Genomic DNA, 14,374 nt, shown 5'->3' with positions numbered 1-14,374 from the left:
GGGGGGGGGAGTGAGCGAGTGGCTGTGTGGTGCTCAGTTGCCGACTGAGGTTAAACCACGACAAGTTGTCAGAAATGTTTGCTGGTTGTACATCCAGAAGTCTAGCAACCTCTGATCTCCTGTATTGAAAAGACAGCGTGGTGCCGTGTGCGGATAGAAACCATTATCTAATTTATAAAGTAAATCCATTTAGCTGGTTTCTTCCTTCTGCCTCAAAACGATCTTCTTTCCTTGCCTCTGACCTTTCATTCTGGTTTCCTGGTTGCTGCCTATTGTGGGTCTTCTGCCTTGGCTACTTCCATCAAAATTGCAGTTGCTTTTTGTTTATTTGTTTCTTCTATAATTAGTACTATGTGTACTTTGAAGTCTCTGGTGAAATGCTAGAATTTATGGAGGAAAAAAAATATTTGGAATGTATTTGGAACAAAATATGCTTGGAGTTGAAATGAATCTGAAATGTATCAAGTGTCATCAAGAGCAGAATTTGTTGTGCTTGAAATTTTATTACTTTTTTCAGTATATTTTATTTTTATGGAAATGCAGCTATTTGTTATTTGTAGTATACTTTTATAGTTAATTTTCCTTTTAAAATTTATTTCCTTGATGATGGAGAAGAAAATCGTGAAAATAGGAGCCTTTTGACCTGAGTGTCTGCGCTCTACTCATGTTACTCCTTGATACTGTTTTGCAGATGTTTCTGAGGCTGCAAACTTCACTTCAAAGCAATATATTGAGTAGGTAGAGTTGGGTATGTTGCAAATAGGCTCATTTCTGTCCTGAGCTATCAGAGTATTCCAGGGTGGAATGAAAAAACTAACAGGTAAAACAAATAAATAAGAACAAATTTTAATATATGCTTTATTTTATGGTGGTTATTTTTTCACCACTGGAGAAACAGCATCTGAACAGGATGTGCAGGAGGTTCTCGGTGTTGCTGCCAAAGATGCATCTTAACTGGTGTTGCAAGCAGTGGGAAATCTTAAGACGTCTGGAGTGAAACAAATATTGCTGCTTCTTAGCTAAGCAGGATGACATGGGGATTTTAACCTGGCCTTCAAAGACTTAAATATTTGGATTTTGAAAGTGATGTCTACCTTACCTCTAGTTTAAGACAATTTCTCTGTTGAGTATCCAGATAATGTTAGAGGTGCTGTCATTGAAAGTGTTCATGAATAAAAAGTCACTTTTTCCCTACTGCATGATGATAGAAAATTGTGTGTCATGCTCTGGTGTCTTTTTTTTTTTTTTTTTTTTATAAAATGTAATGAACTTTCTTAAAGATAATAAATACTCTACTACCTTAAAAGTCAAGTATTGCCCACGTAGTAATCTCAAGAGTGGAGGCGGAAGAGCATTCTTCCTGTTTTTCCCAGCTCTCTGATACTGCCTAGGGAATAATGGTCTCCCTGACATGAGTCAGGGAAGCAAGGGGAAACTATTTATTGGTGCATGGGATACAAATATTGCATGCTTGCTAGAGCTCTATGGCAAAGTATTATTTCTCTTGTTTTTGTTTGCCTTGCCAGTAATAGGGTTAGATGGTAACATTTCAATCTACACTTACTGTAATGGGATCTTTCTTTGGGAAGAAGAGCATTGTCAATTTTTGTGTTTTTATTATGAGTTCCAGGAAAGTTGAGGGTTTTCTTAAGCAGGTAAATTAACCTGTGCTGAACTTCATATTGTTTTAACTATTCTGCTATTTGTAACTGAGCTTGTTATTTTAAAGTGAACTTTGGGTCCCTGTATGCTATGCTGGACACAGCTGTGGCTGAAATAAGCTTTATTTTTAACTGGTTACATGATGAGATTCAGTAACAATTAGACAAATAGAGACTCCAACAATTTATAACTTAGTAAAAATCTCTGAATTTTTAAATTTACTCCGTGGTTGTTTAGGAAGCCTTATTCTTCAGCCTTGCAGGATAGTGACATTAACAATGCCTTTTAAAGTACTCAGGGTTAATTAATACATTTGTGTTTTTCTCCTTGTAAGGTGCCTTTGAAAGATTCTTTAAAAGTAGTAAGGTCTTATGCGTACTGCCTGGGACGCCAGCCTTAGTCTGCTGTACAGGGCAACAGCGTCCTGTAGTGTGCCTCCAGTCGAAGTGTACTGCACCCTGGTCATGTCACTGTTCCAGTCATTAATTTTCTTTCATTTATTTTTGTCTGTATTTAACGTACTGTTAGTTCTAAGTGATGTTGCAACGATCATCTATAAGTTCAGTAGCAGATACAGCTGACCTTCAGGTCTCCACTGCCACCTCTATGATAGCTACTTGTTTACGTGATTTTGCTTCTCTAAAATCTCAAGATCTTTGTAACCTTGTTGTCTAGAGTCTTTCTGTCCTGCTACCTCGTCTGTCTTCATGATTTAACTGTGCCCTTATTGCTCTGTAGAGCACAGAGCAGCTAGACTAAGCTACCTAAAATCTTCAGCTGCCTGTCTGGCAGGAGCAGGTGGGTGAACCAACCTTTTCTTTCTTCCATCCTCCCCTGAGGCACGTCACTGAGAGGTGGCCAAGTGGAGAAGAGATAGGGAGCAGGAACAAGAGAAGTTAACTCTGATCGGAATTCTGTAAGCGATCTCCTCCTCATTTGCAGGTATTCAGTGCCTCATTCATTTTAGACAACAAATATTTCTCTGAATAAGCTTTAGAAAGATGAAAACACGACACGTTTTAGAGCGCAAGTAATCTTCTAAAAGGCTTGGTGTTTAAGCGTTATGACTAACCTGATCCTTCTGAATGTCAGTCATAGGCTGTAGGGCCTCTCCAGTTGTAGTTTATGTGTGAGCCAACTAAATGAGGATCAAAAATTGTTCTCAGCAGTGGAGTAGAATTTGTGTTCTGTGGGTCAAAACCATCTACAATTGTAGGAATGTACACATAGCTCAGCTTAGTGGAGTTTTAATCTTTCTTGAATCCATTAGCGACAACTTCTGCTACATGGTCTAGAATCACCTTCCCCTTTATATGTTTGTCAGGGATGTATGAACTCTTATGTGTCAGCTGTATCAGGGTAGAATTGGGTGTCAGAAAACACAGCACTATCCACAACCTACTCTGAAAATTGTGAGATGAAAAGAACAGGTCTATTTTGAGGGAATGGCAATTGCACAAATTTTATTTTTTATCTTCTGGGAAGGAAGTATTGCAACAGGTAGAGCTTAGAGGGCACATCTATGGGTCTGTGTTTTGCCACCCATGCAGCACTGAAACTCCTGTGTCACGCGGTTGTGTTACCCCCACCATTTTACATCATGACTGCATTCATCCTGTGGTGTTATACTGCAATTGAAGTGGTGTTATGTGCACGTGACTTTCATGGGACTACCCCATAAATAAGACTAGCAAGCCAATTAGTGATTGCTATTAAATATTAATATTTCTCTGAAACAATTTCAGAGAATTCTTCATAATTTGCCTTTAGACCTAGAGGAAAATTTGAAACACCCCAAGGTGAAAACGCAGAAATTTAACTACTGATTGTGTTTCTTTCCATTGTACAAAGTGGGACTCATTGCTAAGTCTGGAAAACTTTTTTGTTTCAAATGATTCATAAAGGTTGGAGAAAGGTGCTGCTTGTGTTGCAGAGAGCTTGTTAGAATTACGTAGTTGTACACTTCTGCTTTCCAGTCTCTTCTTCACAAGTAGCCTTGAACTCCTGAAAATTCTAAATTATATGTACACTTTATTTAACAAATACGGAAATGATAGCGAAAATATTTAGAACATGAGATTTCTGACTTTTTTTTTAAACCTTTTTTTAACCTTTTTTTTAAAAAAAAACCCATGTAATTTAGTGGTTCATTCTTGCAACAATGAAGTTCTGTAACCTTAAGGTACATTTTTATTTATTTATTTATTTATTTATTAAGAGCTTTGCATCTCCGCTCTAAACCATTTGCATTTAATTTCTATATTCTTCTTTCTGTTAAGTGTTCAGAAAGCAGCTGATGATTTATTTATTTATTTATTTATTTAACCATACAGAACAGCTAGATAGTCACCGAATGATGTACTTTGGAGAGAGGCACATAGAGGTTAAAAATAGTTATGGAGGCCTGATAATGACTTCCATACTTTAGACCTTTGGATTTCTGTGGATGTAATCTAAGATTAAAATTTTTTATTATTCAAGCCATTTGGGCTGCTCTTTATTGCAGCTACAATTTTCTGATGAGATCTTTAGCAGAGGTAAGAGCTAAGTCTTTGAAATACAACTACTGCTGCTGGCTTCACATGCTGCAGGTGCACGTGGCTTCAGAGGAAGGAAAAGGAAAAGTCAGTGGTGAGGACAGAGCTTGCCTTTTCATCGGCTGTTTTATGTGGCAGCATTAGAATTTCACCTTCGTTGAGCCATAATGATGAAGGGCTCAACGCTGCAAGATGCTAAGCAGCCTGGCTTTGATTTAAGAATGAACCTAAATCTCTGCTTAACTTTAAGCATTTAAATATTCCCACTGAAGTCACTGGCTTGAGTCGGAAATACCTGTCAGTCTTAAACCTCAAGTAGATTTCTTGTTTGTATGTTTGGACTGGCACAGGGTGGCTGAAAACTGTGGTAAGGAATGGTGAAATAGAGTCCCCTTCGAGGAAAGATCAGAGAGCAAGTTGGGTTAAGAGTGAAGAGAGGACTTTGGAGTTGGAGATTTGAGTAGGGAAAACCGGTGAGAAGAACCAAAAGAGAGACCTGCAGTCAGGTGTTTCAAGAGAAGACATTTAAAGAGAGGTTAGTAGGGAGAGGAAGTTCTAGCAGGAAGAAAATAAGAGTTTTGAAGGACGATTAGATGAAATACGAAAATAGAATAGCAAGTAGCTTTTGTCAACGAGGGAAAGAAAGGAGACTGTTTAATAAAGTAGATATGACAAAGGTAAAAGACTGACAAAAAAGAGAATTTCCCCTTTCAGTGAAAAGGGGTGGGGGAGAAGGACTTCACAAAAATAAGATAGAGAAATACGAGGAAGACAAAAACTAGAAAAATACTGTTACTGAGAAAGAAAACAGTTGAAGAAGTAACAATAATGGGGAAGTGCAAAAGCATTTTGTAACTAAGTGGATGACCATTTATTTGTGCTCCTATAATTGATATTTCTTTGGCTGATTTCTGCCTCAAGACAGAATAAAGAGATGAGGATAGATAGATAGTTATTTCAGCACTAGTTTATATGAATGATTTTGGTAACCTGGTCTGGGTTATGTAATTAAATAATTCAAATTATCTTGGTTACTATTTATCTTATTTAGGCCATTTCTTCCCTGGGTATCCTGATGCGTCTCTGGAATGGACATGGTGTGACTGTGTCTCAGTGTAAGGCTGTTCCCTTTCTTCTCCAGAGATGCTCTTTCCATATGTGGAATTGGACCTGGGGAGAACCCACCTGCTTGCTTGAGGAGCAGTCTTATGCTGCAGATAAACACAGAAATAGTTGGAAGGTAACAGGACTCTCTCTTAAAAAACAGTGTCTAAACTGCTATTTATGGAGTGGTTCAGCATTCTGGATACCTTAAAATATTCCTGTCAGGGAAGATTTTCAATCCTTTCACAGGGATGCACTTGGAAGAAATCAGGTTCTTTCCCCTCCCTGCTTAAATGCAAACTGTGGAATATGTTACAATAAGAGAAAAAATGCTGGGGTGAATAGTTCCCACATCCTTCTAACCTCAGAAATTAATCAGATTAAGCTTCAATACTTCATTATTTCAGTAGTATAATATTAAGAAGTGAACTTTAATTTCTGTCAATTCATCAAGTCATCAGGCCTCATCTACACAGAAAAAGGAAACCAGTTGAAATGCGTAAGTTAAACTGAAAAAACCCACTCATACCTGTGTAGAGATACATTTAATAAGCTGATTCTGTAATATATATAAAATCTGGTGCAATTTTCCCGTAGAAGCAGCTCCTGTACCTTCTTCCAGCTGTAGTGAGATCTCATTGTGTCTTGTTCAAGTGGAAAAAGAAATGAGTATCCTCCAAAATCACTGTGCTCTACAATGTACGCTTGAACAGCCATGAAGGTTTTATACCGTTGTTTCAGTTGGCTGTGATAATTTAAAAAAAAAAAAAAAAAAAAAAATCCTGTCTTTTCTAGTTAGTAAGGAATATGGTGTGTATCTTGAATCTAACCAAAATGACTAACCACTGATTTCACTTAAGGGCAAGATTGTGAGTTATCGGGAGCTTTTCTCCAGAAAACTGGCGCGTATGAGTTCAGAAGCATCTTCTACCACCTTTTACATTGCTTTATAAAATGGTGATACACAAAATTAGCTGTATGGGTATCAAAATAAGCAAGGAACGCTAAATAATTCTTACTTTTTAGGCTTCTCTAATATCATCTCAGTGTAGAGCCAGTGAGCATGACCAGGCCAGGCTGGAGTTGTGTAGTGCAGTTGGTGAAAGGGAATTAATAAAACCACTGGACCATGAGCCTGTGAGAGTGCAAGTTTCTGCTGCTGTGCTATAGGCACAAAGAAGTATTTTCTTAAATAGCACTTCCATTTTTGTTTAAGCTTTTTCCTAGGGAAGCAGCATGCTGTAGTTCACATGATATTAAATTTATGATTTTCTTCTTTCTCTTGGAGCTTGATAAGGAATGAGATAGTTATCTTTTAACTTAGCAGTTAAACTGAATTGCGTATGCAACTGTAGATGTTTATTCAGTGTTTGAAAGCAAATAGATAATCTTTTACTTGTTTTTTTTGCAACATCATTATCCTTTTCCTCCTGTATGCAATTTCTTTCCTTTATGACACAGTGACCACTTCTGAAAGCACTAATACCGTGAGAACCAGAGGAGGAAATAATCATGGGACACGTGAATCAAAGATATTTTGCTGCAGCATGCTGTAGTTCACATGATATTAAATTTATGATTTTCTTCTTTCTCTTGGAGCTTGATAAGGAATGAGATAGTTATCTTTTAACTTAGCAGTTAAACTGAATTGCGTATGCAACTGTAGATGTTTATTCAGTGTTTGAAAGCAAATAGATAATCTTTTACTTGTTTTTTTTGCAACATCATTATCCTTTTCCTCCTGTATGCAATTTCTTTCCTTTATGACACAGTGACCACTTCTGAAAGCACTAATACCGTGAGAACCAGAGGAGGAAATAATCATGGGACACGTGAATAGAAGATATTTTGCTTTCTGAAGACTTGTACAACCTTTTGTCTCAGAAATAAACACATACTTTGATGAAGCTATGAAAGTGAAAGACAATAAATACGTTACTCTTTTTCTGAGAGTATGTATGTGGGCTCAAGAGGAAGTCCTGGCTGAGGTATGGATCCTTGAAAATGATGACCCGTTAGGAGACAGAGCTCAAATTTTATTCAGTAGGGAGGTTACTGAAAGTATCAACTGTAATTGTACACGAATAGTGACTGTGTATGCGAATGTGTATATAATGTCATTTGCATTTTAAATTTGTCTAGGAGCATCTTGGGGGCATCTTGTTTTCTTCCATTTTAAAAATCTGAATAGCACCTGTAATTAAGGGAGAAAACTGAGCCCTGGAAGCTAGGTAGGGCTCCCGTCTATTGATCTGTGTAAACCTGGCTTACGCTGTCAGGGGAGAAGCAGTCAACTGCTGAGCTGCTTTGTCACTGACATAAGCTGAGAGAAGAGGTGGGGTTTTTTTTGTCTGTACTGTTTATACACCAGTCTATAGACCTGCTGGCTGGTTGAATTTTAAAGAGTGCGGAGGTTTAAAGACTTGTCCCCTGAGGGATGCTCCTGCCAGTTGGGAAGCGAGCTGAGGCTGCTCTGCAGAAGTTGTGTGCACGTGTGCTGCTGGGGGAGGGACGGAGCGGAGCTGGGGGAAACGCTGTCCTGCAGCTCAGCCTGGAACATGCTGCAAAACATACCCATAATTTTCAGGTGGTTTAGTCAAAATATTGAGCTAATACCTTTGGTTTTTCTGTTTTTGTTTTCTTTTGCTTGCCTGATAATTTATTCTGAGAGAATACAGTGGGGAACATAAATGAATACATTTCCATACCCAATTCCGAGTCAGTGCTTAGCTCACCGGGCAGCAATTAAAATCCTCGGTAGTAAGGAGAAAATGACTTCCTATAGTGTGAGGATAAGTGCAGATTTGGAAAGAGAATTTAAATAGAGTATAAAATATTATTTCTTTGGAATGGGAAAAACTAGCTTTATGAGCCTGAAGTAAGAGACTATTTGGAAATGTTTAGGAAATTTCTGAGTTAAAAGTTTTGATTAGCCTGTTCTGCTTGCTTTCTTTTGTTAGAATTTATTATTACTACTACCAGCATGCTTGTTTCCTGCCTACAGAAATTAAAAAGTTTACCTGCTCCGTTTGTATTTTGCTCCTCACGTTTCCATGGTGGCCACTTGCAGCAGTCAGGACGGTGCTTGAGCAGTTTCTTTTGGAGAATTATATGTACTGCTATTGTTCATAATTAAGTTAATAACCTTTCTCAAAACACAATATGTGGCTTTCATATCCTCCTCTATCTGTGTGGACAAAGTAAAAGTTCCAAAGATTTCTTGAACTCTCTTGTATGTCTTAGAAATTCTAGAAAAATTGACTTTTCCATTTTGTACTCTTATGATTTACTGGGGCACATCATATACCTTTAAAATGTTGCAACTAACATATGCATGTTGTATTCAGAGGCATCTTTTTCCTGAACTATTTGTCCCTTGCTGATTAACTCGCATGGGTTCTTCATGTTTTACACTATCCACTGAGCCAGGCAAATGTTTGAAGTAAATAGTCATTGTGGTGTGTAGGAATTTAAATACATAATTACCCCTAATGGGAGTAGACTGTTCAACATGCAGTAAACAGAAAGTTCAGGCTGGAGAGCGCTAACAGCTTAGATCAAGTTCTTAAACCCCCATGTGCAGCTCTGGAAATTTGCAATCAATATGCATTTTTCTGAAAACACACACCTTGTGGGATAACTCGTGTATACAGCAGTGTATCAGTCTCTCTTGGTCTGCTACAGAAAGGGAATTCTGTAGCTTTGCTGATCAACTGCGTTGACGTCAACTGTCTCTTCTTAGCTGAAGCATTTCACAGAGGGTTTGTTTTCCCAGTTGGGAGCAAGGAAATAAAGCCTGTTTTTCTGGGATCTTGTAAGGGCATTGTTTAATATTTGCTGCTAACTGATCTGGTAACTCACTACTTTTTTTTTTTTTTTTTTAAAAGAAAAATGTTGACTAGTTTGAGAGCTTTTTTATATTTTAATTAACACATTTTATTTGCCACTAAACAGCTTCTTAAATAAAATTCTGCAAGAAAGAGTGACATTATCCTTTCATATTATGGTATGAATGTAGATCTGGTGGATTTCCCCCCTCCCCTTCCCTTGATTAATAGCAAGGCTTGCTTGTGAAACCCAAAGGGTTAATCATAAAGTTCTCCTTTGGACCAGCAGACGATTTCCATCATTTTCAGCATTTGACTATGGAACATGTATAGAGTTGTTATACCTCTCTGTAATTCATTCTGCTGCCAACTTCATTCCCTTTTCTCTGCCTGCATTTTAATTGAAACAACATTTGTATTTTTGAGCCAGGATCTGTCAGAAGTCCCTGTGGCTAGTCTGTGGTACAAGTAGCAGCAGACGTGGCTTACCCATATGGTGTGGTGCTTCTTGTAAAATCCATATGGCCTTGTTGAAGGGAATCCCAGCGGGGATGTGAAGGGTGTTAATACCCTTCAGGCCAGGCCTTTCCCTCCTGGGGCTTCTATGGCATTGTCTTTGCAATCTGCCAAAGCACAAACTTAATTCCTTTTTAATAATCAATTATTTCAGTCCAGGAACGTGTGCTGTATTTTTTGCAATCATATATTCGTTGAATTTCTTATTTGTTATGAGTATTTTTTTGTATTCTTTTAAAAGCAAGCTGTAGAGCAGTTGCTAGCAAATACAGATAAAAGTCTTTTAAACATCCTAACTTTATTTCTTTTACTTGTATTTACAGGAAGTGCTGAACAGTGTTCCAAAGTTCTGCTTTCCTTTTGACATTGAAAGGTATGTGTTACAGTTATCGTTTATTTTAAAATATTTCATAGAAAATGATATTTAGCATAATTGCAAGGCAAGATTTAAAGAAAAGGAAAACATATTGTACTCCCTAAACTTGCACCTGCAGATGAGAAGAACACATCCTTTGTGTTCTCAACTAAGTATGAAATCACTAGTAGGAAGTTACCACAGCAAAATGCAACTTTTACAGAATTTTAGGGATATCTCTTTCAAGGTAGAGCTATGTTCCAGGTCCCCGTTTTGTCCATTATAATTGTAAGCACCATCTGTGTTAATATAAGGATATAACATAGTTTCCTTCAAACAGCAAGCATCATAAAAAATGTTACGGTGCACCAGGATATAAAAACTCACTGAGCAGTACTGAAAACATGTTGTTTGAGTTCAAGGAAATTAAGACTTTAATTGCATGGAAGTAACTGAATATGCAATTGATTTTTCTCAGAGAAGAATCAGGACCATTATTTATAATTAATTAGCCCTTACCTTTCTGCTGTCAGTTATAGTGTGGCTTCCATGTAATGCTGCCAGTCATTTAAATTGTTCATATAAAACATTTTTATTAATTAAAATATTTATTTAGGCTTGTCAAAATGATTAACGGTAATTAATTTAATCAATTGTACTCACTCAGTTTGGAAAACTCATATTGTCCAAATCAGCAAAGATTGAATTAGAAGCTTGATTTGCATAATTAATGAAAGATACAGCCAGGTAGTGTGCAGGCTGAGCCGGTTTCAGAACAACATTGGCATCAGTTGTAGATGAGATGCATCTACATCTCAAAGATGAGAAGCATCTATCGGATGCAAGAAGCTATCATCTGTGGAGTAAAAGATGATGGGCGTATAGAGGAAAGAAGAGAGGCTTTGCAGAAAAACACACTGGCAAAATAAAGATCTTCATAAACACAACTTCCCTGAAGTAAACTAGGTTCATTTAGTCTTTTATAGTTGAATTTAATTAAGTTGTTTGGGTTTTGAGCTGGTTAAGCTCACTGTCCTTTAAGGTGTTTTAATGACTTAACTGATACAGTTGTCAGTGTTGGCTTTAAAGCATTAAAGTCTTCAGTGTGCTTAAGGTATGTACAGAATTCTGTTTAAAATTGGTAATGCAGATGAATAATAGAAATAAAATTTGAGGGTAACAGAAAAAGGTGAGGTTCTGTTGCTGCCATCCAGTGGCAAGAAGATAATCAGTGGCAGCAAATAATTATTTTCAAATAACTCGTCTTGGGTTAACTATTTCTGTTGAACTGTTCAGAAGATGCTTAGTTGCTTGTATGAGATGGATAAGCTTAATCAATAAACTGTGGGAATACATGAATTTATAGCATAGCTAGGTATGTATTTTAGCTGAGTATCTGAAGGGGGAAAAAAAAAACCCCAAGGAAAAAAAGAAAAGAAAAAGTTATGGGATGTTTGTTGTTTGTCTGTTAATACCCTCCCGTGCCCCCCTCCCAGACATGCTTTTTGACTCTTGGCCTCGTACTCGACTGTAAAGCAGTGCTCTCAAAGGTGCAAAATTTCTACAAATTTCCTAAAAATTGGCAGTTGGACAGAGGAACCAGAGGTTCTTGGAAGCTGAGATAGACTGACGCGGGGAACAAAACTGACGTGTTCAGTCTGGCCTGCTGACTGCTCGGGCAGTACCGTGGAATCTTTAAAATCGCCCACCGCACTCGCAGCTTCTTGTGTAGCTGGGAGCTGAGTTTTAGGGGATTTGTGGGAGAACGAAAGGCAGCGAGACATCGTGAGAGTATAAAAGAGCACGGACAGGGAGGAGGGGCAGAGCTATTGTGGGGGAAAGGACAGAAATACTGGAAGCTCGTTCAAGAAAGCAGGCGACTGTTTACTGGCAAGCTATTCGTGTGAACAACTTACTGGCTGTGTGGTGTCTGTACCAGTTACTACTCAGTTCAGGCATTTTCTGTAGTGTAGACATATTACCACTTTTTTTAAAGAAAACTGTTCAGTTGTCTTCTGCTTTCTCAGTTTTATTTTTTGTTTTGAAATTTAGACTGATAGAAAACAGTATTGAGAAAAACACTGCTGTACCTCCTTTTTATATAGCTTTTTCCAATGGACATTTGTGACACGCGTTTTAGTTTTTGTCTAGCCATAAATGTGCTTTTCACTTGTCTGGTGAATATATATATAAAAATATATATAAAAAATGATTTTTTTTTTTTTCTTGTATAAAGGATGATGATAGACCATACGCCTAATATCCCCAAGTATTTTACAGGCAGCTTCAATGACAATTTCTGTACAGAAAGCTTTGATCAAAGTGAAACACAAAGTTTCTTTTTCATTGATTGAGCATACGGTACTTTAGAGAGCCCAGTTGCTCAACTTGTGTTATGAGTACTATACATATATAAACCACTTCAAGCAATATCTTATCTTAGTGAGAGCTAGAAATTACCAGTGCAAAAGTGATAACTTCCACTGATGCTGCTGATCAAGATACCTAGGATAAAAAAAAAGTGACTCTGTTCCATAGATTGCTTCTGGGTTCCTGCTGTACAGTAGAGTTGGAGGGAATGGAGTGTCTCTTCTGTTAACTAGCTAAATAAAACTCACTAAAGTAGGAAATCTGTATTCTTAAAATTATGGAAATAGGAAAGTTAAAGCACTGTTAAAGCACAGTGGTAAGATCGTTGTCACCCGTTTTCCTCCACCTCACCTGTATTAATTAGTGAATGAATTGAAAAGTGAATGAAATGAGAACACGTATTTGATTTTTCACTATGCTACAGTGATCGTAGACAGAGATCGAGATTTGGTTCTTGCTGTTTGATGTCTCTTACATCATCTCACCAGACATACTTACTTTATCTTTTATGCAGATGTTACAAATAGCTGTACACTACTCATTCTAATTATCAAAAGTACATACTGTGAATGGTGATTAAAAATCTATGGGTAACTCCCATTAAATTTAAACTAAAGTCAAGCCAAAAAAGGCACAATGGTGTAATGTTTTGACCATGACTTAAACTCTGAGTTTTATATATAATTTTTTATTGAAAGCAAGTACATAATTTCGTTACTGCTGGTTATGGCTTACATTTTATTTTGAAGGGGTTGAGAAATGAATTGCGTCATAGAAGTTCATGAGCATTTGCTCCAAGAACCTATGTCTTTTTTTGTGAATAAATGATTTTAGGCTTAATAAATGGCACAGTTCTAACAGTTTGCTTGTAGATATTTATAAGTTCCCTTTTCTGTGCTGCAGAATTCCTTTCTTTGTTTCTTTTCATATGGAATAGGAGGATTTAACATTTGAGAAATGAAGAGATTTTAATTCCCTTTTAATGTTTGCTAAACTAATACTAACACATCAGAAAAAGCACCTTGTCCTCTCTTTAGTGCCTTGAATACTTTATGCAAATTTTGCATGGTTTTCTACACTTTGCTTTCTCCAGCAGTCTTCCGTATTTTCACTCTCAACCCAAAACTCAGGTATAACTTTGCAGAGAGCCCACACCTCGATCTCTACATCCATCAGTTACTTAGCTGGATGATGACTAGTGAGCATGCAACTTCTCCTCTTGTTCGTTTTGGCCCCATTTCAAATTCAGTCCAGTTGCGCTATGTCACTGCTTGACCCCTCAATTTTATCTGTGCTTTGAATCTCTCTCATTTGTCTCCGCCATAAATACTTCCCCTCTCTCCTTCCATTCCTCTGTCTTTTCCCTTTCAGGATGCATTTCTTCTGCTGAATGTGCAGCATGCATGGCTTTTTAGCTAAGACACTTTCAAAACTGCCTATTAGGGTCAGCATGGAGACAGTGATATGTACCTCATTAATTTCCCCTACTGCGCTCACCCAATCGCAGGGAAGTGTGGTGTTTTGGAGTGTAAGAAGTGGCTCTACTGCTGATGCTGTAGAAGATTTCTCATTAGCAGTAGAATATTGCTGAAGTATGGGAATTACTGTGCATATTATTTAACTCATAATCTCTTAGGGTCAGTGAGTAATGATGGCAGGAGTGACATCACTTTCACTCTCTTGTTCCTGGCTAATGCTGTTTCTGTTGGTATTTTTGGTAAAAGTCTGTGTGCAGAAACACAGCTATGATCAAGACAAGTGCAAAACAATGGCTGGATTTGCAGATCTTGTGAAAGGCAATTATAACTTACATAAATTTTTGCCTTCAAAATAAATAGTTGAGAATGAAAAGTAAAAAATTGAGAAGTATTTCAAGCTGTACAGGTGAAGATAAATAAACTACAGCATTTCCTGTACACTTCAGTCATTCCAGTCAGTTTGCAAGATGAGGTGTGAACTCAAAAATGCAGCAGTAGTTTTATACAATTTAGTTCTTTCCATCC

The 14,374-nt window shown here is 37.4% G+C and overlaps 1 protein-coding gene across 1 annotated transcript in view; it reads left to right on the top strand.

Annotated features, from left to right (window-relative positions):
• Positions 1–14,374, top strand: part of DENND1B (DENN domain containing 1B) — a 167,086-nt gene that overhangs the window by 51,515 nt on the left and 101,197 nt on the right. Inside the window, exon 4 of the mRNA XM_009283216.2 lies at positions 9,970–10,019. Within this exon, the coding sequence (XP_009281491.1) occupies positions 9,970–10,019 (50 nt within the window). The remainder of the gene's footprint in view (positions 1–9,969; positions 10,020–14,374) is intronic.

Source organism: Aptenodytes forsteri, unplaced genomic scaffold (assembly GCF_000699145.1).
Source record: "Aptenodytes forsteri isolate BGI_AS27 unplaced genomic scaffold, ASM69914v1 Scaffold181, whole genome shotgun sequence".
Taxonomy (NCBI): domain Eukaryota; kingdom Metazoa; phylum Chordata; class Aves; order Sphenisciformes; family Spheniscidae; genus Aptenodytes; species Aptenodytes forsteri.
The sequence above is the reverse complement of the archived record's forward strand: the minus strand, read 5'-3'. Positions and strand labels throughout refer to the sequence as shown.